General features: G+C 35.1%; 3 protein-coding genes across 4 annotated transcripts in view; 2 read left to right on the forward strand and 1 right to left on the reverse strand.

Moving 5' to 3' along the window:
* Nucleotides 1–114: 114 nt before the first annotated feature.
* On the forward strand, nt 115–4,595 carry LOC105230061 (xylosyltransferase oxt). The gene is made up of 3 exons (XM_011210633.4): nt 115–1,268; nt 1,407–1,570; nt 1,985–4,595. The coding sequence occupies exons 1-3, from the start codon at nt 485–487 to the stop codon at nt 3,788–3,790; spliced, it is 2,754 nt and encodes a 917-aa protein (XP_011208935.2). The 5' UTR covers nt 115–484; the 3' UTR covers nt 3,791–4,595.
* An 844-nt stretch (nt 4,596–5,439) lies between these two features.
* Nucleotides 5,440–6,512, reverse strand: LOC105230062 (elongator complex protein 5). The gene is made up of 3 exons (XM_011210634.3): nt 6,372–6,512; nt 5,701–6,313; nt 5,440–5,622 (listed from the first exon to the last, which is right to left on the reverse strand). The coding sequence occupies exons 1-3, from the start codon at nt 6,418–6,420 to the stop codon at nt 5,523–5,525; spliced, it is 762 nt and encodes a 253-aa protein (XP_011208936.2). The 5' UTR covers nt 6,421–6,512; the 3' UTR covers nt 5,440–5,522.
* Nucleotides 6,513–12,429: 5,917 nt separating this feature from the next.
* LOC105230063 (plasma membrane ascorbate-dependent reductase CYBRD1) overlaps nt 12,430–24,494 on the forward strand; it is a 38,524-nt gene continuing 26,459 nt past the window's right edge. Inside the window, exon 1 of one of the 2 annotated variants that reach the window (XM_049458795.1) lies at nt 12,430–13,039. Coding sequence is in view for 1 of the 2 variants with exons in the window: in XM_049458794.1 (XP_049314751.1) it covers nt 18,609–18,633 (25 nt within the window). In the remaining variant the exon portion in view is untranslated. Of the gene's footprint in view, nt 13,040–18,310; nt 18,634–24,494 lie in introns of those variants that run through there. The other variant, XM_049458794.1, reaches the window with a different exon arrangement.

Consider the following 24,494-nt stretch of genomic DNA (forward strand, 5'->3'; position numbering starts at 1 on the left):
AAAACTGCTTCATTTTGTTTTTAACATATTTCTCCTAAAATATTCACTAACACCAACAATGTTTGGTTTAAATTTGTTTTCTACGGTTGAGAGTCCCTGGGTTTTTTAATGCTACTGTGAATGCAATTTTTCTATTTACTTTATCTTGTGATATAGTGCATTGCTTTTGTTTGGTTGAAAATATGACAAACTTTATACAAAAAATGTGAAAATATTTAAGCAAAGTTTTTCTAAATTAATTTAGAATAAGTAATAATAAAAAGTGAAATTTTGTAAATTCATCAATGCACTTTTAAAACTGTAAAAACGTCCACACCACTGTCATGCCTTGTGCATTGTCTGCACCCGCCACTAAGAGTCCATTAATTCCACTCCATACGACAATTTCAATAAAGTGTACATCCGTGCTTCAACGTGTTCACCGGTTTCTGCAAACACAACACTCACCACCACTTTATAAACAAGAGCACACAAATTGACCAAAATGACTGACAATATAGCCTTTCGATGGTTACGACGATATAAATTATTCTTTTTCGTGGGTCTCGTAATATTAGGTGTACAAATTTTTCTCGCCTACAAATCATTAAACATAACTAGCTCCAATGTAATTGCTGCAAATACAAATTTATTTTCGGATAACACGGCTGCAGCGACAGAATATATAAATTATCAAACCAAGAAACGATCTTTGAATCAGGGTATTGGTAGCCAGCATTCTGCCAGTAGTACAGGCGATACAAAAGTTATGAAAGCTGATCGAAAGAGTGACGATGCTAACTTACGATTAACACAAACCGAACGTTTTGGTATACGGCCAGAATGTAACATTACATCCAAGGAGGCCATCTCCGCATTGCAGCGAGCCAAAACTAAAGACTGTCGTAAACAGATTGCTCATATTGCATGTGCCATTCAAGAGGGTAATTTCTATGCTCAAAACTTGCCCAGCTACTGTCCCGCTGGCAATCATACTGCAAATTATCTGCTTGGCTGCTATCAGGACGAAAAAGAATATCGCCTACTATCAGGCTACTTTACTAATTTCAAAACAACAAACTCTCCGCAAAAATGTATACGTCTCTGTCTGCAATCGGGATTTCCTTATGCGGGACTACAATACGCTACCGAATGTTTTTGTGGCGCTGATGCACCGCCCACGTCAGCCAAATTGCCTGACTCTAGTTGCAATATGAAGTGTTCGGGAGACCCCAAAGTGCTTTGTGGTGGATATTTCAGTATGAATGTATACGAAACTGGCATCGCAAGTAAGTACATATCCTTTTAACTAATCAACCACAAATTCAAATTGCAGCGGACATTGCATAATCCCATATGTTTGTTTTACCACTGATGTATGTGTGTATGTTTATTTTGTCAGCAATTAAGTGTAATTTTTTTTGCAGAATTCAACCCACATATTGCTGACACAAAAATTTCACGCCCGGATACTGAGCGTGTACGAATTGCATTTCTGTTGACGCTTAATGGACGAGCTTTGCGACAAGTGCATCGATTAATTAAAACGCTCTACTCACCAGATCATGTGTTCTACATACATGTAGATGCGGTAAGTTGGCAGTTAATTTACACTGAGTGTTTATACCCTAAACGGTGTAGATTAAGTTCGCCATTTTTAACAATCACAAAGAAACGTCTAAGGCCTTCCCGGGCTGAATCGATGTCCGTCTGTCTGTCTATATATACGCGAAATAGATTTTTGAGATATCGATATGAAAACTTGCAATTCTTGGAAACGCCGACGGCGGACTACTATGGCATAAAGCTCCCACACAAACAGAGCGATCAAAATCAAATACTTGTATGAAAAACTTTTTTATTTGTGAACGGTATTATATGTAGCTTCGGTGCAACAAATTTGACGTTTTTTTTTTTCTTGTTTTTGATAAAGATAACGATTATTAAATTATTATGTATGTGTCACTTATTTTATTAGTAAATTTTATATACTTTATCATTTTAGCGTCAAGAGTATTTGTATCGGAAGTTATTGGAGCTGGAGTCCAAATTTCCAAACATACGTTTGGGCCGAAAACGTTTCTCCACCATCTGGGGTGGTGCATCCTTACTCACAATGCTAATGCAATGCATGGAGGACCTACTGGCTTCTGAGTTTCAGTGGGATTTCGTCATAAATCTCAGTGAAAGTGATTTTCCTGTTAAAACGCTCGACAAACTCGTTACTTTCCTCACAGCAAACAAAGATTACAATTTCGTAAAAAGTCACGGTCGTGAAACGCAACGTTTCGTACAGAAACAAGGGCTCGACAAGACATTTGTCGAATGCGACACACATATGTGGCGTATAGGTGATCGCGAGTTGCCCAATGGCATACAAATTGATGGCGGCAGTGACTGGGTGGCGTTATCGCGTCCATTTGTACATTACGTTATTAAGGAGTCGCCACAAGATCCACTACTGCAAGGGCTATTGACGATTTTTCGACACACATTGCTGCCGGCAGAATCATTCTTTCACACAGTGCTGCGTAATTCACACTTCTGCAACAGGTACATAGATAATAACCTACATGTGACGAATTGGAAGCGTAAACTCGGTTGTAAGTGTCAGTATAAGCATGTGGTCGATTGGTGTGGTTGCAGTCCGAATGATTTCAAACCGGAAGATTGGTCACGCCTGCAGAGCACCGAAAATAAAATGCTATTTTTCGCACGTAAATTCGAGCCGATCATAAATCAAGCGGTGCTCCTGCAATTGGAAGAGTGGCTGTTTGGCGCACACAGCAAAGAAGTCGTCAATTTACATAGCTATTGGCAATCACTCTACGATGCAGTAGATGCGCCAACAACCGGCGATGATTTGTTGCGCACCATAGGTGAGAGTTTAGTACGCTTGGCGGCACAACACACACACACGCGGCCCGGTCGCCTACTCGAGTTAACACATTATCTACACAAAGACGAATACAAAGGTTTCCTAATGCGTTACGAACTAAACGAAGCTTCGCATAATCGCACACAAGCGTTTGAAACGCGCATAAGACCCGCCGTGTATGTGAAATATGCGAAAAATTCCAAACTTGCCAAGCGTTTACGTAATTTCGAAGTTGCCTCCGATTTCGATCTAAAGGAGCAAGTAGCGCGTAATTTCGCTAAAATGCTCGGTCCTTACACGGAGCTTGTGCTCAGCTTCACACTAACCGGCGCCGGTGCGGCGGCGCAAAACGATGCTGCACATTCATACAACCTCACACTTTTGTGGATAGATCCGCTCGGCCGTCTGCAAGACTATAACGAGTTGCATATAGAAGACTCGCAAACGGACGCAATTAACTACTCCAAAGCTGTATTGAATCAACCGCTAATGCCCGGCATTTGGACCGCCAAGCTGATCGGTCGCAGTGCAATATATGCGCAAACTAAATTCCTCGTCGTGCCATTAGCACTGTCAGCGGGCAAACCACTCAAACCGGAGCGCGCAAAGTTGGTGAACGGCGGTGCGGCGCCCACATTGCCTGACAGCTTCGAAATGCCAGCTGAATGGCGTCAACATTTGCCAGCAGTAATGGATGAGCAACGACGTCAGAAAGAAGTTTCCAAAGCGCTGCGTTATGGCGAAGATCTACAAGCTTGGGTCGATGATTTAGTGAGCAAATTCTTCTTTATGCGCGAAACGTGCGCAGTGGACGAGCAGGCGTTGCAAATGAAATTTGCCGAACAGCTGTCGCTGCATTTATGCCGTGAGACACCGTGGAGCTCGCTGGCGCACGATCCGAAAAGTGATGTTTACAGTTTGCTCAAAAGTTGATGAACGTATTTACTATTGACATTATTTTAAGTTGTTTGTCATTGCTTAAAATTATTATTGCATTTAAGACTGTGTTCACACGTTGACGCTTTTGTCGTCCAAATCGTTTTTTTTTTTTGCAAGATGCAGAAAATTGTCCGACTCAAGTTAGCGAACCAAAAGATACTCTGCCGATAATGATCGAAAAAGAGTGCTCATGTGAACACAGTCTAACGGAACATATTTTATATTTAATAACCACGCATACATACATACATATTTGCATGTATTTATTTATTAATGTTCGCCACATTTATGCCATATGCCAAATAGCATACTTTTTTGTACTACTGTAAGCAAAACCAAAGGTTACGTTACTGGCAACGCAATCGTTTTTGTAGCCATAAATCAAATGTCAAATGTTGTTGCATGATATTGCAATTCAAAATTGCGCATGCGTAAGTAAGTTTAAAGTAAATTTAATATTTTTGTATGTATTGTTAAACACATATCTTGCAGAAAATTGTAGCCAATTTTTTTTTTACTAATTTTAAATCGGAAGCGCAACTAAAGAAGCACATCATAGCATTACATATAGCAAATATATTAATTATGCAGGAATTTTTATCAAATTATGCTGGTAAAGTGTCATAAACTCACACTTAGCTCGCGCATAATTAGCAATTTTAATTATTTAGTGTTTATTATAGACATTAAAAATAAGTTTACGTCTTGTGATACAAAGTAAAACAAATTATTATGTAATTTTATCACTCTTTTGCTAATCAAACTCATATTTGCACTTAAAGCTTTGACTAAATAACTGCACTATACATACATACAGACATTGTACAAACATACATATTTATATGTATTTGTTTTCCGTCTTTTTAAAATGATATACTTACACTAGATAGTTTAGCTATGAATATTCAAACTCAGCTTAACTAATGTTTCTACCACAAAAATAATACAAAGAAAAGCAAAGAAACAAATACAAAGGTACATACGTAGATTTGATAAATTTGTCCTAATTATGACTTCAACAGCCTAGCGCTATTTTTTTTCTCTAACGAATTTATTACTAATATATTTTTGTTAAATAACGCACCTTTTCAATATTATTATGTAAATTATGTTTCGAAAAATATAGTAACTAAATTAAAATGTAATATATTTTATTTATAAACCTAAATAAATTATTGCCATGCAAAAAGTTGTTGTGATTTGCCTTTGAATGGGGAAAATTAAAATTAAGTTTGTAAGAAAGGATAACAGACTTCAATAGATAATATAAATATAGAGTGGTTAAATACGCAAGAAAATAGTTAATTATATAGAAATTAATCTGTGAAAATAGACATCAGTTCCAGTCACACACTTTTTCTAAACACATAACCTAACTTTTGGTTTAACTCCAACGAAATGTTAGCAGCAGTTATTGCAAGCGTACAGAAACTTTATAATGAATGAATTCAAAATTTAATACACAAATATACATATATAAGTTTCAATTATAACAAGTCATCGCCCCAATAATTTCTAAGCACGAACGTTTTACAGCATAACTTTAGAACTTTGAGATTAAACTTTAATTCATTGTTAATAACGCTTGATTTCGCAAATGAGCACAACCACAAAATAACTAGTTTTCAAATAAAAACGGCACATTTAAACTTGTATGAAGCACTCTAATTCATTCCTTCTATTTCAAACATAATTAATAAATAATAATAGCGATATTAGGAACACTTTATATGCACAGATCATCATCTGGATCTTCCTCCTCCTCATCAAAATCATCGCCATCATCGGGAGTGTAGATAATTGAACTTTCATTGGTTTCAGATGTTCTATAATGACACAAAGCAACACTTACATATATTAAAAAAAGACACAAAAACACATAAATCACAAATAACAACACATACTTCTCATAAGGCAACTTAAGTGTATTGCGCGCGACCATTTCATCCTCATTCAACTCGATTTTGAATGTTGTACCAGGTGTATTCGTAGTTGTTGTTGAAGTAGCTTTGGGTGCTGGTGTAGTCTTTGGTACGTTTCGTATTGCCTCAACTAGGAATTCATTCTTTGTTTTTGTATATGTATATTTTTTGTTTGACACGCCACCACCGGTTTTGCGTGTAACAATGGACAGAGTATTGCTTGTCTCCAAGTGCAACACTAAATCAGCTTGGTATTCAAAAGCACCTACCAAATAATCGGCATGTGGATGCACTAGATTTGCCTGTGTCACCCATAGAAAAATACGTTGCACTTGCTCGCATTGTTGCAGTCTATGCACAAAATATATGATTTTCTCAACACTTTGATAGCACAACAGATCGGCAAGTGGTGGCAAAATGGCATTGCATTTACTTTCATCATTTGCGCATTTTTTATAGAAATTAATGAATGTTGACCAATTTTTTAAATCTGTACTAAATGGCAGTGTTTTTATGGTTGATTTTTCGTCTTGTCCCTGCTCCCGCAGCAGCTGACAGAGTATATTGTGCGCAATCTTCTCCTGAGCTGTATCGTCTGTAAACAAAAACAAAACTGTATAAACGATCAATTGTTGTGAATTACGATAACTTACCAATTATTACCACAAAACGTTGATTGGTGATTATCAAATTTGAAAGCATTGTTTTTAACAGAAATTATCGAAAGTAAATAAAATAAAGACAAATCTGTAGAAACACGCTAAATTTATTTATTTACACAACTGCACTATCTTCTTCTTCTGAATGTTACATGACATTCACAATAGCGTGCATTTCAATTATATAAATTTTATTGTAACATGAAATAATAAAATTTATTTGAAATCTAAGTTTAATTTGTGTACAACGTATTTTTTTTAAGTGTTTTACGTTCAAAAAGTGATATAGCGCTTACTAGAAGCGCTTCTTACTCGTATTTAGTTTTGTGAAAGTTGACGACTTTGCACCAATCAAATTGCTATTGGTCTAACTAGGTAAGTAACCGCCGCGCCAACTTTTCGGAAATTTTTGTTGTTTCTTATACTATATACGTTTTTGTTGTTCTTACAGTTGCAAAAACAAATGGTTTAGGAGATTACTGCCGTGTTGATAACCTTTGACCGGATTCAGGCAAATCAGTGTGCACGTGGACCCTTTGTAGATATTAATGAATTTGTTCAGCTTCAAAATTAATAGCTCAGATGCATATTAAGTACATATGCATATTACATTTGAAAAATTGAGGTTAGATTGGTAATTCAGTGAAATCTGACACTATTGAAAAGCATTTGGCTCCAATGCTGCTAAATCGTTATTCTAAAAAGATTTCCCATTAGATATTTTTTATATTAAGTCGTAGTTTTTGTTGTCGTAGTGGCAGAAAACGTTGACAGCATAAAGTCGTAGCATAACGTTACGGTTTACATCTCTCTAACAGGTTAGTGATTTTCCAATATTATCGTATTTCGTATTTTGATAATAATTTCTTATAATATTTACAATAATATAATAATATTATTCGCCAGTAAATGTGCTCTCACTACTTTTTGTATATTTCTCACTTAGACGCCATTTGTTTCAGTTGATGTGTCCTTAATTCCTTGTTGACATGGCGTATGAGTGATTTTGTTTACAAACTCATTTGTTGCAAATTAACCATGAGTGTCTGGTTTGGTTTCTGTAGGAAAGCAATTTTTTTCAACTCGCTGGAAGCAAATATTTGATATTTCGAATATTCTAAGGGAAAAATTACCCAAACATTTTTCGGCAAATTTTCGAAGCAGAATCTTTCTTGCCACTTTTCCACGTACCATAAATGCATAATTAATACGAATACTCTTTCCACAGTTGTAAGTAAGCTAATATAACTACTTACTATGTTTTTTATAGTTAATATTTTCCGTATATGAAACTATTTCGCGATTGAATATATTATTTTGTCATTAGGCACGAGGCACGCTATTTTCACTTTTCAAATTGCAGTTAACTGTAAAACTCGACAGTGTTATCTTTTCTCTTTTTAAACAGTGCATTAGTTGCATTTGTTATTATATTTGCTATTATGCAAAAAGTGACTACATACACTTGCGGTCAATAAAAATGCACCATCACTTTTGTTGACTATATTCAGCTATATAATTGTAAATTTGAAAAAATTTCTAGTAGGTGCTGAGAAAATACTGATTTTTTTATGAAATTGGGTTCAAAACTGTGCGGTTATAAAAAGGTAAAAAGGAATATTGTTGTCCTTGAAAGTCAGCTGCGCTAAAAGATAACTTTCGGCATCCAATAAATTTAAGCTGCCGCTTTATAATTGCAATTTTTATAAGAGCGAAGATGCAAAATGTTCACCAAATTGATTTTAATGCCGAAACCAAGGCTGACGGCTGAGAGATGTGGCTTTCTATGGAAGCTGAGTTGCCAAAAAGCTACTATTAATACAAGAAAATTAAGACAGCACGACTTTCTTGGGTTAAAAAGTGCCAAAATTGGAATCAAAATGATTGACAACAGATTATGAGGATTGACGAAAGCAAATTTAATTTACTAAGCTATGTACATATGTATGTATATATGTATGTCTTAATTCATATTTTGGGCATTCTTGGCACACTACCACAAGTAGGGACAGTAATTTACAAAAATTCAAAGAGAGCGTAACTTGTTGATATTAAAATGACGTTTCTGAATACGAAAAGGCAAGTAAATTGAAAGTCAGTTACATCAAATATATATTATATATTATTTATGCATTGATCTCAGCCCAGGAGTTGGCAGCTGAAAAAATTCGTTTCAGAATTAAATTATATTACATTTTAGCTTTACATATATACATATAAATATACATATATACTTGTAAGTATGTACATACAAATGTATATACTACATATTGTACAAGCTTAGCTTCCATATTGCCTTTTGCATATATAATTTTAATTGCAGATAACCACATACGTACTAAGTGAATTCTTTTGTTCACTTGTGACTTTAAAATTTCCCGCATTTGTAAAAAATAGAAGCAATTGTGTTGTACTGTTTATACATGCATACATTCAAGCTTAAACTGCGCAAACTTTGTTCGGTATTAATGCAAGTATAATATAATGAAACAATACTTCTTGTTTGATACAAAAATGTATAAATATATATAATTTGTATTGATTCTTCATCAAGCCAGGCGACAATAGCATGAGCCACACATTATCACTGAACAATTGAAACAGTTTTGCAGTGATTGCATTAAAAGAACAAGACTCCCTCTTATAGTCGGCAGTGATAACTGATCAGTTGCCCACAACAACTGAGAACTCGTTGATGAGTCATAATATGAACGTACATATGTAATCCACTGTACCATATACTTACTCAAAAGAAATACTTTTTTAAGAAAAAACGCAGAATTACTAATTTAATGGGAAATATTTATCATCGTTTGAAAGAACAAAAAAAAAATGCGGAAATTTTTCTTTTTTACATACCCATTGAGCCAGAAACGTTCTCCAATTGGAACTTTTCGTACGCTTTTGTCACTTTATGGTCGTAATAATCGTCCACCTGTGCTCGCTACTCGTTGAATTGATGAAAATTGCGGGCGTACAATTTTTTGCATAATGTGCAAGGGTCAATAAGACAAAGAACCCCTCTAAGTAATGAAAATATTGCTGCCGTTCAGGCAAGTACTATTGAACACCGCATTTTGACGATTCCAAGTCATTCTCAAAAAGTGGAAATGTCTCAAACCACAACCTGTCGGATTTTGCGAAAGGATTTGGGCTTGCATCAGTATAAAATTGTTCTCACTCAATAACTGAAGCCATTGATTTACAAATTATTCAGAAAAATCCATTAGATTAACCAAAATTGACGATGGCTAGGTGTGGTGGAATCAGCGGTCCGCACTTCTTTCTAAATGAAGCTGATGAAACCGTTGCTGTCAATGGAGAGCGCTATAGATCGATGAGAACCAACTTTTTATGGTCGGAATTAGTAGAAGTTGTACTTGACAACATCTAGTTCCAACAAGTTCAACCAGCGATTTATTGCGAGAAAAGTTTGGAGTTTCGATTATTTCAAGAAATTGTGACATTGCATGGCACCCAAGAAGCTGTGATTTTTTACCATTAGCCTACTTCTTGTGGGGTTAGTTGAAGTCAGTAAACTAGACTCGCTTTAAGCTTTAGAAGTCAATATTGAACGTGCTGTTCTTGACATACTGACTGACTTGAGTTAGTGGAAAAAGTACGAGAAAATTGGGTTCATCGAACTCGTTCCTGCAAAGCAAGTCAAGAAGATCATTTTAATGATGTTATGTTCAGAATTTAATTGTATCGATTGTACTTCACGTTAAATACAAAACATTTGAATTTCCGTAACAATTAGTGAGTTCTTTTTATACTCTCGCAACAAAGTTGCTAAAGAGAGTATTATAGTTTTGTTCAAATAACGGTTGTTTGTAAGTCCTAAAACTAAAAGAGTCAGATATAGGGTTATATATACCAAAGTGATCAGGGTGACGAGTAGAGGTGAAATCCGATGTCTGTCTGTCCGTCCGTCCGTCTGTCCGTCCGTCTGTGCAAGCTGTAACTTGAGTAAAAATTGAGATATCATGATGAATCTTGGTACACGTATTTCTTGGCTCCATAAGAAGGTCAAGTTCGAAGATGGGCAAAATCGGTCCACTGCCACGCCCACAAAATGGCGGAAACCGAAAACCTATAAAGTGTCATAACTAAGCCATAAAAAAAGATATTAAAGTGAAATTTGGCACAAAGGATCGCATTAGGGAGGAGCATATTTGGAAGTAATTTTTTTGGAAAAGTGGGCGTGGCCCCGCCCCTACTAAGTTTTTTGTAGATATCTTGGAAACTACTATAGCTATGTCAACCAAACTCTATAGAGCCGTTTCCTTCACACATTTCCATATACAGTTCAAAAATGGAAGAAATCGGATAATAACCACGCCCACCTCCCATACAAAGGTTATGTTGAAAATCACTAAAAGTGCGTTAACCGACTAACAAAAAACGTCAGAAATACAAAATTTTACGGAAAAAATGGCAGAAAGAAGCTGCACCCAGGCTTTTTTTTTAATTAAAAAACCATAATTTTTAACACCCTGATGACATATATTAAATATGGGCGAAATCGGTTCTCAACCACGCCTTCTTCCAATATAACGCTATTTTGAATTCCATCTGATGCCTTCTCTGTATATATACATTAGGAACCAATGATGATAGCGGAATAAAACTTTACACAAATACGATATTTGAGCTGAGGTATCCCTTGTGGAAAAATTGTTGTGATCGGACTATAACTTTTCAAGGTCCCTGATATCGAACACGAAGAACTCAGTGCCCAACCTAACCTAATCTAATTTTTCACCGAAAATATCGGTAAATCTCTCAGAATTTAATTCTAAATAATTTTACAGCAAAATAAAAAAATATGTAAATGACGGATAATGAAATCTCGATTATCACTTTATCGTGCGAGAGTATAAAATGTTCGGTGACACCCGAACTTAGCCCTTCCTTACTTGTTTTTTTAGGAATCGTGTCACTCTTATTCGAAATAATCCGCAAAAAAGCTATCGAGCCCGCTTTTTTACATTATCCCAAGAAAAATATTTCTTTAGTTGTTGTCTTTGTAACTTACTTGCTACTTAGTTCCCGTTAGGATGGTAAGGAGTAGACTACTGAATAATATTACAGCTTTTACAGCTGCATTTCAGTATAGCATATGAGGGTATAGAAAGTCTATCTCTTGGGTTTGATCGCTCAGTTCGTTTGGCAGCTATATGCTATAGGCGGGTAAGCTGCATCTTGCTGAGAAAAAAAAGACGGGTCTAAAATTTTGAGGTCGATAATTCAAGAACTGAGAAACTAGTTCGCATATATATAGCTGACAGCCCGACATGGCTATATCGATACACTTTATAGGGCCTCCCTCATATCTTTTTTTTTATATATACAACAACTTTTTTCTATAACATTTTCTATCAACAGATTTCAATTTATACTCAGTTCCCACTGAACGATCTCGCTTATGCTATAAAAAGTAGTTAGTTATCTTCAAAAGTCCTCATATGTAAACACACACTGGTCCAAAATGATACCCAACAGATATGTATCATCAATGTATACCAGTCTTCTGCCAGACTTACAGAAGTACAGACGTGAGCTTTATGAATAAAAAAGAGAACTATGATTTCTTTTATACTAAAGTCTTTATTACAAAGCCTTTCAGCGTTTTTTCTATAAACTTTAAGTATAAGAAAGACGCTCTTTGACTATGAAAGACTAAACTGGTAAGGACTTATGCTAGCTATTGATGATGCTATCGTCAACCACTAACACTTTCATGGATGGCAAAAACTGTGTATACCACGCACGCATACTACAAATGTATATATGTATGTAGATGTAAATACAATTCTTTACAAGATAGCCACTATCAAACAGTTTCTTTATAGCGGTAAATTCCCGGCTGCCTGTTAATGCAGCCACTGTTTGCTCAGATCGGTCCACCCGCGCATTACTTGCAAAGGCCAGTCAAATGGGTATTTTTGAAAACTCGCTGCATTCAGTTCGTTTTATGGCGTTGTCAGCGCATTCGGCTGCGCGGCTTTAATAAAGGCAAAAGCAAAACAAAGTTAACTCGAGCGTTTGAGCGAAATTTCGACAAATTCTCATAGATACGTACACACACATTGGTTCTATCTACTTTGGTATATAAAAACAAAGCAAAATATTTTAATGTACATATGTATGTATTGGTATTGTATAAAAGACAACAGAAGGGAAATAAGTACAGAACAGCAAAGCGCCAAGCAAAGAGCGACCGCCGAGTTCGTCTCCAACACCGCACCTCTGCGCCACCAGCCCCAACACTCATTGCTTTTAGTTGCGCGCGGCGTTCGAATGACAGCGCATTCGTCAGAATCATTTGGTTGTGCTCGCTGGCTACCGTCTTACGGTGTCTCTCCCGAATTATTTTATACTTTTACCGAATTTATTTTGGTGTTGTTTTTGTGATATGTATTTTAATTTCCACTGTGTCGCTTATTGTTTGTAACTCAATCGGTCAGTAATTACTTGCATTGTGATATTAAGTGACTCAAGTCCAACAACAACAAAAAACAAATAGTGCAAATACATAAACAGTTTGTGTGAGTGCGTGTGCGTTTTGTGGTTAACAGCTGGAAGACAATTGAAAGAGATACCTGCACTTTGGTCAACACAGCTACAGCTTCACACCGTTTCTTAGAGTCACACTTGCGGTAAGTTCTGTTTTTTATAGGAAACCTAGTTGAGTATAGTTTTTCATGACAGTGAACTAATTAGAATGCAGCCACGTCGATTACTTTGGAGGCAAGAACTTGCGGTTTGCAGATCTAATTGCCCATATAAACGCTTTGTGAGAGCGTGAGTGTTGTGAGCAATTGCAGGCAGTGCTGTGTGTTTTCGTATAAAAAGCGGTACATACATACATACATATGTATGTATATAATGTATATTTTATTATATATAATTTGCAACAATTATACACTGCATACGTCTGTTGTTATTAGTTTTTAGATACAAAAATCACGAAGCTAAGTGAAAGGCTTTGTTTATTCGGATTTGTGAGTAACGCTAAATTGTTGCAAATATTATTTGCTGACTTAAGTGGAGACAAAGAGTTGATCCCCAAGTTATTTTTGTGCAATTTGAGTAAATTCTATATAATTTTGGCAAAGGTAATAAACTTCTAAAGAAAAAAAAATATATAACAATTCAATTAATGTTTGAGTCTTAAACATTTTCGGTACTAAATGGGTACAATAATTAACACATTTTTTATATAACTACATAATCTTTTCGTTTTTAAATATACTTTAATTTTTGTTTTTTTTCGGTACAAAATCGTAACTATAATGGCAAAAGCTTTTTGGTACTATGACTATACAAAGCCTTTAGGCCACTAATTTTAGCCTTTGGATGAAGTAAAAATTAAAAAAAAAAACATTTATTTTAATTTAAATTTGCATTCACGGTACAAAATCACGCATAGGAATTTTTTTAATAAAACAATACTACAAAGGCTTTAAAACACTAATTTTGGCTTTCAAATAAAGTAAAGAATGAAAAAGCATTTATTTTTAAAACTTTTGGTTTTTCGGTACAAAATTGCACCTATGTATGTATGTATAATAAGAAAGGTTTTTTATATGTAATATGCCTAAAAAAGTCTTTCGCTTTTGAACGAAGTCAAAAATAAGAAAGCATTAACTAAAAAAAGTATGCATTTTCGGTACAAAATGTAGTTCCTTTGTTATTTTGTACCAAAAATGTAATTTTTTTAATTAATATCTTTTATTTTTTACTTTGTTGTAATATACACTTAAAGTGAAGTAAAAAATCAAAAGCATTAATTAAAATTTCCGTACAAAATATTTCCTATAACGATAATCGAACTTTTTTAAATACAATTATGCAATGTCTTTGTTTCAATAAGCAATAGTTTCGGTCTTTGAAAACTGAAAGAACATACGGTGCATTTAATTTTTATTTTTTTTAACATTTTCGGTACAAAATGGGTACACTTTTAAATTTAAACTTTTTAGAAATTTTATACTAAGTTAAAAAAATTGTCTAACATTGTTTGCATACTCGGTACAAAAATAAACCCAAAACGGTACAACTGTTTTGCATAAATATTAAAAAATTTAAATAACACCAAGGCATTATAAAGTTGTTGATGTGAATCTTTTTATAAGTGAAAAGTAAATTTTTTGCTTTTCGGTACATATATTTATCTATAATGACTAAAAACTTTTTCATAAAAAGTATATTAATTGATTTTGCTGGCTTTATGAAATACTTAGCCAATAATTTTAACTTTTTAATGCATTATAATACATATGAACATAATTTATCTATAAGCTGCATTTTCGGTACAACATTTCAACGCTATATTAAGGTGTATATATATGAAAGAGTACCTAAAACGTTATAATATTCAAAGTAATATCATTTGATTCGTAAGAAACTATATGTTTGCATTTTCGGTACAAAGATGTATGTATAATAATTTACGTTTACGCTAATTGTTATTTTTATTTAAATAATTTTTTTTATCCTTTTTGCACCGTTATCCTTTTCTAGAACTTCGTCAAATAATATATTTATTTTTGCATTTTCGGTACAAAAAACTACCTAAAAGCATTTGTTTTTTTAATAATTTTTTCATCCATTTTCTTTAGATCTTCGTCAAATAATTCATTTATTTTCCCATTTTCGGTACAAAAAACTACCTCAAAGCATTTGTTTTTTTTATCATTTTTTATAATTTTTTCATCAATTTTTTTTCTAGATCTTCGTCAAAAAATAAATTTATTTTTGCATTTTCGGTACAAAAAAAAAATATCTAAAAACAGCTAATTTTTGTTTTTATTTAAGTAAAAAATTTTGCATTTGTTCATTGATAACTCTTCCAAGATTTTCATTTATTTTTTATTTTCGGTACCAAGCATTAAATCTGTATAATCAATCAATAATCATTTTATTGTTTGAAAAAACAAAGAAGCACATTTTCCTTCCATACCTTCGTAGTCGTTTTGGGTATTTAAAGTATCGATCTCTTTATATAATGTAATGTAAAATATACATAACGGGTGATTTTTTTGAGGTTAGGATTTTCATGCATTAGTATTTGACAGATCACGTGGGATTTCAGACATGGTGTCAAAGAGAAAGATGCTCAGTATGCTTTGACATTTCATCATGAATAGACTTACTAACGAGCAACGCTTGCAAATCATTGAATTTTATTACCAAAATCAGTGTTCGACAATTTTTTTTTTATCGACAAATTTTGTTCAGCGATGAGGCTCATTTCTAGTTGAATGGCTACGTAAATAAGCAAAATTGCCGCATTTGGGGTGAAGAGCAACCAGAAGCCGTTCAAGAACTGCCCATGCATCCCGAAAAATGCACTGTTTGGTGTGGTTTGTACGCTGGTGGAATCATTGGACCGTATTTTTTCAAAGATGCTGTTGGACGCAACGTTACGGTGAATGGCGATCGCTATCGTTCGATGCTAACAAACTTTTTGTTGCCAAAAATGGAAGAACTGAACTTGGTTGACATGTGGTTTCAACAAGATGGCGCTACATGCCACACAGCTCGCGATTCTATGGCCATTTTGAGGGAAAACTTCGGACAACAATTCATCTCAAGAAATGGACCCGTAAGTTGGCCACCAAGATCATGCGATTTAACGCCTTTAGACTATTTTTTGTGGGGCTACGTCAAGTCTAAAGTCTACAGAAATAAGCCAGCAACTATTCCAGCTTTGGAAGACAACATTTCCGAAGAAATTCGGGCTATTCCGGCCGAAATGCTCGAAAAAGTTGCCCAAAATTGGACTTTCCGAATGGACCACCTAAGACGCAGCCGCGGTCAACATTTAAATGAAATTATCTTCAAAAAGTAAATGTCCTGAACCAATCTAACGTTTCAAATAAAGAACCGATGAGATTTTGCAAATTTTATGCGTTTTTTTTTAAAAAAAAAGTTATCAAGCTCTTAAAAAATCACTCTTTATGTATGTAGTTTATTGTTCGTTGACTTACCGAAGTTTTGTTACCATTTGGGGAGAGCTGTTCTCGAAAATGATGGAGTTTTTATAGATTTTACCGGTTATCAATTTTATGAGAAGCTTTTTCATGGCAAACATAAGTATTTTATTTTGTGTCGTACCAATAAAATTTATACTAGATGAATCCCCACAAATATACAAGTACTTTCTTTCTTCTCATCTTCATTCTTATCGCAGACTTTCTTGTTGTCATAACAGGCGACTTAAATTTCGTTATTATGGAGATAAGTGTCTTAGGTATATGTAAATAATACCCAAACACTCGCAGTGGATCATCAATTTTCACAGAAAAAATATTTTTTTTAACTTATATTAACCAAACAAAATATTTCGCAATCAGAAATTTTGTTGTTATTTTCGCATTTACCATTGAGATTTTTTTTTGTAATTTATAATAATAGAATTTTAAGGTACAATACCAATTAGGTACAATGGCACAACACTGATAAGTTCACACGCTTGCTATATAAAACTGTTTGTATATACCATACGTATAGTATGTATGATGTACAAGCAGAGATAGTACGCTGGTTGGTATCCATATCTTTTATCTGGCCAAAAGCTTTGAAGAGTACAATAACAGTTAATTTCCGTTTTGGTTGCGCTCTTAAACAGCCAACACACTGTTGCTTTCGTTTACAATGTGCTCTCTGCAGCTGACTCACGGAGAGTGCTGCCATGTTGGTGTAACTGGATTGAAAGTGGTGGTTAAGTTTAAAAAAAAAAAATCAAACGATATTCATAGTTTTAGAGATTTTGTTGTTGAAATTTTTGCTTTTATAGTATAAGTATTTCGAAATTGAGAGTTTAATTTTTGGAGTTGTGCGATTGATTTCGAAAAGAAGGTGAATAAACAAGGATTGAAGACATAATATGAGGAGTTAGGTGATTTTTCTAAAGAGAAAGAAAATTTTGCTTAACAAAAAATTAAATATTCGAATAAATTCTCATATAACCAAGGATCTGCTCAATAAAAAAATTACTCGTATAAACAAGGCCATGATTATCAAGGGAGCGAAATATTCGACAATTACTTTTTTGACTCTTAAAAATTCTGAACCTCAATAAAATTCAAAGATATATTGAAAAAAATTATACCAGTTATCGGTTTCGGCCAAAAATATGATAAATTCGTTATCGATTCTCGACAAAAAAGCGTCTTACCATCTTGAATACTATCCAATCTATTTCAAATCGGGGGAGAATCTCAGCTTAAAAGCTATATGTAAATATAAGCAAAACTATGTTAGTTGACTTCCATCCGGAAACCCTGGACAGTAGTGAATCGAACAAACAACTGGTATAAATGGTATAGACTGTCGAGTAAAAATAAGAGGCAAGAGAGTTTAACGCTTTAATGAGCTAGCCCCATACGCACTTCTATTCACTTTAAGCAGAGAACATACAACAGCGAGAAATTCGCTCTCTAAGTTCCCTGCTTCAACTGGATAACTTTTTTGCTCTATGTGTTGACATATTTTTATTGGGACACCTCACAATTTTAGCGAGCAGAGAAGTGTCTATATATCATCTATTGAAACCTTATAAGTAAAATACTTAATACATTCAAGAGGTTAAAATTGGAAATAAATACTTGAAGGTACTTAATTATTTCAGAAAATGAAATTTTTTAAAGAAAAAAATCTATTAACACAAAAACAATTTTGACAAATTTTAACCAAAAAATTGGTAATAAAAATACAATTAAAGTGGCAACGCCACCCATCCAATTTTACTTTCGGCTTCTGGCTGCGTAGCGCATGAGGGCACCCACCATATGTTAGAAAATTTTCACTGTTAAGAAGTACGTTTGTATGTGCATTGTTGCTTTTTGAGCAAAATCATGGCGAGTCCTCTGGCATTTTGTGCTACTTCCGCATCCTTTCAGTTTGCTGCAGCGTCTTTGCGTCATCAGTTGTGAATCAAAGGGCAAACCGCGATGAGTAAACGCCCTGTGATTTGATTTGATGAGCAAAAAGTTAAAAAAAAGAAGCTCAGTGCAAGCAATTAATCAACTGGTTGTTGTGTGACATTTTTCACTTTCATTTTTCATTTTCGCACCAAGTGAAGTTGAAGCTCAAATGTGTTGAACACAAGCGCCTTGTTGTTGTTTATATGTACACCATTTATTGAAATTGCGAATTCGCAGCAAGGAAAAGATAAGTGTTAAGCAACAGGCAACTCGCAAGGCAACGACAGAGGCAACAATGAAGATTCCAATATTTATTATAGGCAAGTTGGCAAATATTTTAATGTGAATTATGGAAAAATATGAAATGTATTGTTGTTTATGGAATAAGCCGATGTTTATGGAATGGGATGATATAGTCAAATTGATAAAGTTATGTGGAATTATATGTGCTTACATACATATATACTAGTATATAGTATACATACATACATATATAAAAACATCAATTCAGAAAACGGACTTCGCGCTGCAAACCAAAATTTTATCACAATATATGTACATATATATTTATATATGTTTGTAACTATGTGAAAATATGTTCAAATGAATATTTTGTATTTATACATATGTATATGTACGTGTATTAGGGTGAGTCAAAAACTAACCTGGGAATAAACCTAAAAACTTTTCAAGCAATGAAGTTGATAGGCTAGGTTTTTTTTATCAAAAAAGATAAGTTACTAATTTTTACCATGAACAGTGTACATTAGGGTGAGCCAAAAACTTAGCTTTGAACGTTTTTTTACCCTGAGCAGTGTAAAATCGCAAATACGGGAAATGTTCTACGGACAAGTCTGAAAAACTCTGCCTAAGAGATTACAGGTATCAACCGAAGTTTAAAAAATCTCAATAATCGGTTGTGTGCTAAAATTGACCGATCTTGACGATAGCGACACATAATCAATTGAATATCAAAGTCCATCTAGGTAATCAATTTTTTCTGGATAACTCAAAAACTGACGAACCAATTTGTTTTATCCAAAAAAAAAACATCTCCTTTTTTCTCGAAGTTGTTTTTAGACCCAGACTCTCTCAGGTAAATTTCCTCAGAATTATACGTAAAATATTTCTTATAATACATACGCGACATTTTCGTTTTTTCGGCCCCTGAAAATCGACCCGCTCTAGTGTACATTCAGTTTGCCACGAAGTTTGTAACATCCTGAAAGTAATGTTTAGTTAGTTTTTGGCTCACCCTAATATGCATATGTAGATATACATTTAATTCACCCACTCATGAGTACGTGTATTTTGAATGATGACGTGTGATGACAGAGAGGACTGATGTTGTCGACTTGGCAATTCTTGGTTATCTCCCCTGTTATTGTCTTCACAACCACGAAAGAATAATTTACGAGGAATTAATAATTCCGCAGAAATGGGATTAAAAGATTTTGCTGCAAAAATGCTTGGCATCAGCAATGACTATGAAATACATTCTGAAGAAGGAAATCGCATATGTAAGGATAGTCTTATACAAATTGCCCTCAAGGTCTTGTTTTCTACATATGTACATATATACTATTGAAATTGGCATCAGATTAAACAAACTTTTCGGGTCTTGTTTCCAATGGAGCTATCGTTAATAATCTGGAAGCAATCGGTAAGAGGCCACCATCATAGCATGGATAAACCCAATCAAGGGGGTCTCCTCTCCAGTGGTCTTCTTCTTATACAAAGCAGCATAAAAGCAAGTGGTGTATGTCGATTTTCTTTTCGCGGACGATTTGGCGCATGGTGAAAATTTGGTCGATAGTAGATTTTCCAGGTCAAAAGCCACACTGATAAGGCCCAATTTGTTTGCTGACGGTGGGCCTCAGTCAGTCTTGCACACACTACTCTCGATAAGATGCGATATAAACTAGGTTTATTCCACGGTAATTGACGCAGATAGTGGGGTTCCAATAGGTTCCAATCGTCGGACACACTTTCATCCGAATCCATATCTTGCAAAGTTGCTCATGCATGCACCTTGTTAGTTCTTCGCCGCCGTGTTTGAATAGCTTGGCCGGTAATCCATCGGCTGGGAGCTGGAAATGCCGTCCCACAGTTTCCTTATAGCGAGTTGCTGATTAATACCCTTAAAGAGCAAGAGTGCTAGTCGTGTTGAAAATCGTTTAGCTGTCAGTTGTGATTGTAACTTCTTGATGTCGTAATTTCCTTGTGTTTGTTGACGGACATGCTTTGCTGTACAGAGGCGGGCGAGTATCTTAGCTATAACAAGATAGTGGTCCGAGTCGATGCTAGGTCCTCGGAGTGTACGTACGTCCTCGGACACTGGAGACTTGTCGCGCTTCTATCACAACATGATCGATCTGGTTTTCAACTTTTCGATCCGGAGGCAGCCAAGTCGCGCCATATTTCTCCTTGATGACTGAATTTTCCAACTGATGTACCAAAGATGCCGTCTTTTTCCACCCTGAGTTAAAATCGCCAAGCATAATTTTTACAAAGTGGTGTCAGCAATCGTCAAAAAAGTGCTCCAGTTGCTCATAAACGGCATCTTTGGTCATATCATCCTTCTCTTCTATTGGAGAATGGGCGCAAATCGGTGGAATGTTGAAAAATTTTGTTCTGATGCGGATTGTGGTTAGACGCTCAGTGTTTCTCTCGACGACTGAGTGTTTCTCTCACCAGGAATCAAGCGAGGTAGTCTTTGGTCCAAATTTTTGATCTTTTATTAATAATTAAGTAATATATTTTAAAATATAAGGTGATTCAAAAATATCGATATTTTCAGTAAGTTTTATTTATCCAGCTTAAATAGATTATTAATCGCTTAAATGGCAGGGCCACACACACTTTTGAAAACATTTGAATCTCAAAAATTCCCGGCTTCAAATGGCAGGGATATATAATAATCAAGAGTAGCGAAAAGCCTCGAATTTCTTGTGAGTGGTACTTTAAGAAAAACAAACTATTTTTAAAACTTTTTGCCCTGATTTAAGGCACACATTCTTCATACACGCGAGACAAGGAGCCTAATCATTGAAGTAAATAGAGGAAAAGCTTCCACCTCAAAAGAAAGTCAAGCTTCCAATCCAAAATTAAAAAAAATGTATGTTCAAGCGTGGCTGATACCGTAAAAAGTAGGACACTTTTGTCTTCTCAGAATGGCGTTACCAGAGCAAAAAGCTTAGCAAAGGTTAAGCGTCAAAGTGTTATTAATATTGCTCACACGATTCTAGAGAATATGCAGATATTAAAAAAGAATAATTGCAAATAATTATGCACATAATTAAATCAAATACTTTATCACTTTTCTAGCAGTAAAATAATAAAGCAAAACGTATTACAATTACAACAAGTATTCAAACCACAATTTTCCTACTGCATTCGAGCAAATAAAAAAAAAATGGACCTGTGAATTGCACATTGCATTCAATGACGAACGAATTAATGCTTAGAATACCTGACAGAGTTATAAAATGTCGTACCCTATTTGGCGCAGTTCACTAAACTCGCTGTGTAACGCTTTGAGCATTAACACGTTGAGGGTTGTGAGAACCGAAAGTAATACAATGGATAGCTAGAAGATAGTTGGACAATAAGCTAAGACTATTTGTATGAAGGTACAATGTTTAAGGAGGAAAGAATAATAAGTTGTGATGAAGACTACATGTTAATCAATCAATACATTCTTCATTGGAGCTCTTGGCTTTGATAACTGTCAATAAATTAATTGCGATGTTAATAGAAAGTTGCACAACTAACTTCCTTGAAGATTTTCAACATGCAGAAAATTTTATTCTAAAGTCCTTCTTGGAAATTTTTTTCCAGTGATTACATAGCAGTAGACTAGAAAGCTGTCAAATCGTATTCATATTGTGCAAGCATTTGCTATTATGACGTCAGCAAAGCAGCTGTTATTGTCAAAATGTTTGAGAGCCAGTAAACCAAACTCGAATCCGGAGTTTGCAGTGACTATGAAATCTTATTTAGAGGAATGAAAAACCACCTTCAAGCTCTTTAACTGATGAAAATATTAAAAAAGTGAAGAACAAGCACCATATCATCGAGCAAGTGTTATAGAGATGGCAAGACAGCTCGACATCTCTCAGGAGTCTGTTCGAATGATTTTGGTGTATATTTTGGGTATGAAATGCGATCTTGCTCGTCACGTCCCGAAAAAGCTGATTTTTTTTTCAAAAAAAGAGAGAGGATTTAATTCAAATATACGCCGTTTCGTTCGTTAATCTGTTTTCATTTAGACGGCAACTTCATAATACTTAATAATACCTCCTTCGTAGAAGCCCCCCCTCCTTATTTGCGAAGAACTGGGACAGCCACTTTTCACAAGCCTCTTTTGAGTTCAACTTGACACCAACAAGATCATTCGCCATGGACAGGAACAGGTAGTAATCACTTGACGCCATGTCCGGGCTATATAGAGGATGCGATAAAACCTCTCATCCGAGCTCCCGCACTTTCTAACGAGTCATCAGCGAAGTGTGTGGTCTGGCGTTGTCCTGGTGGAACACTACACCCTTCCTGTTGGCCAATTCTGGACGCTTCTGGTTGATCGCCTGCTTCAAGCGCTCCAGTTGTTCGCAGTAGATGGTAGAATTAAGCGTCTGGCCATATGGGAGCAGCTCATAGTGGATGATTCCTTTCCAATCCCACCAAATACACAGCAAAACATTCCTGGCAATCCCGGCTTGGCCACTGTTTGGGACCGGCTTTCGACCACGACCGTTTTCGCTTGATATTGTCGTATGTGATCCAGTTTTCGTGGCCAGTCACCATCCGCTTTAAAAATGGGTCGAGTTCGTTCCGTTTCAGCAGCATATCTCAGGCGTTGATTCGCTCCAGAAGGTTTTTTTGCATCAAATCATGCGGCACACAAACATCAAGCTTTTTTGTGTATCCAGCCTATTGCAGATGGTTTAAAATGGTTTGGTAACTAACCCCCATCTTATGGACGATGTCACGATATGCCACATGCTGGTCTAACTCGATGTTTTCCATGATTTGATCGGTATTCGTCGTCACAAGTCTTCCGCCGGCTGGCTTATCCATGGTGTCGTTTTCACCCGCTCTGAATCGTCGAAACCATTCCTCCGCAGTTCGAAGTGATAGAGTACCATCCCCCGAAACACCATTAATTTCACGGAACGTTTCTCTAGCGGATTTGCCTTTAACGAAGGAAAACTTTAAAATAGCGCGAATTTCGGCGTTAGTGAACTCCATGTTTACACGTCTATAACTGTTGAACGCAGACTAATGATGTAAAGCGCCGTTTTGTAGGTTATGTCAAGACCTTTCAAAGATGTATATTATTGCCAGATACGAGCTTTGAGCTTGACTTTCATCCGAATATGATTTTTATTTTGTTTTCGAAAATTATCTAGCTTGGTCTATAGACATATTTTACAAAATCAATTTTCAGAATAAAATAATTGTTTATCTATGATCATTCACTTAATGATTTTATGGGGAAGCCTGCCAAGCAAATCATTTCTCGTGTCATCATAATTATTTGTCAAATTTGACTGAGATTAGATTAGCAATCCTACATTTAATCGCGTCACGCTTTTAATTGCGGTTCAAGTGCTCTGAACTTGCACAAACTGCGTCCAATAATTAATTGCATTGAAAAGGGGTCGCGATGTCGACATAGTGGGATAACAGCAAAAACATTGTGTTACAAATAGCTTAATTTTCATTCAAAGCTTTCACTGCCGATCAACAAGATAACCTTAAGTCACTTGTAATTGATTTTTATGTTTTGTGCGCTGATAAGACCACTTCAGATTCAGAAATATTTTATATAGTTATATAAGTAGTTCGATCACGATGCTGTCAAATAGATTACTAGTGACTAATACCTAACTTGAAAATACATATATATATGTATATACTATATATATATAAATATGAATATATAATCGATAAAAAAATAATTTTAGTTTCTACTTAAAGATTGTATTAAAGATAAGTTATCTACCAGCACGAGTGAAATGAATCATCATTTTATCCAGTACTGTCAAGAGTTATCAGCGGAATTTAGACGTAAAAATTCCAGCTTTAAAAAATAAAACTAAAATTTACGCAAGGTGGTGTGCTCTCCTAACTTTAGATTTCAACATAATATCGAATACTTCTAAAATTTCTCAACCAG

This window comes from Bactrocera dorsalis, chromosome 5 (genome assembly GCF_023373825.1).
Source record: "Bactrocera dorsalis isolate Fly_Bdor chromosome 5, ASM2337382v1, whole genome shotgun sequence".
Lineage (NCBI taxonomy): Eukaryota > Metazoa > Arthropoda > Insecta > Diptera > Tephritidae > Bactrocera > Bactrocera dorsalis.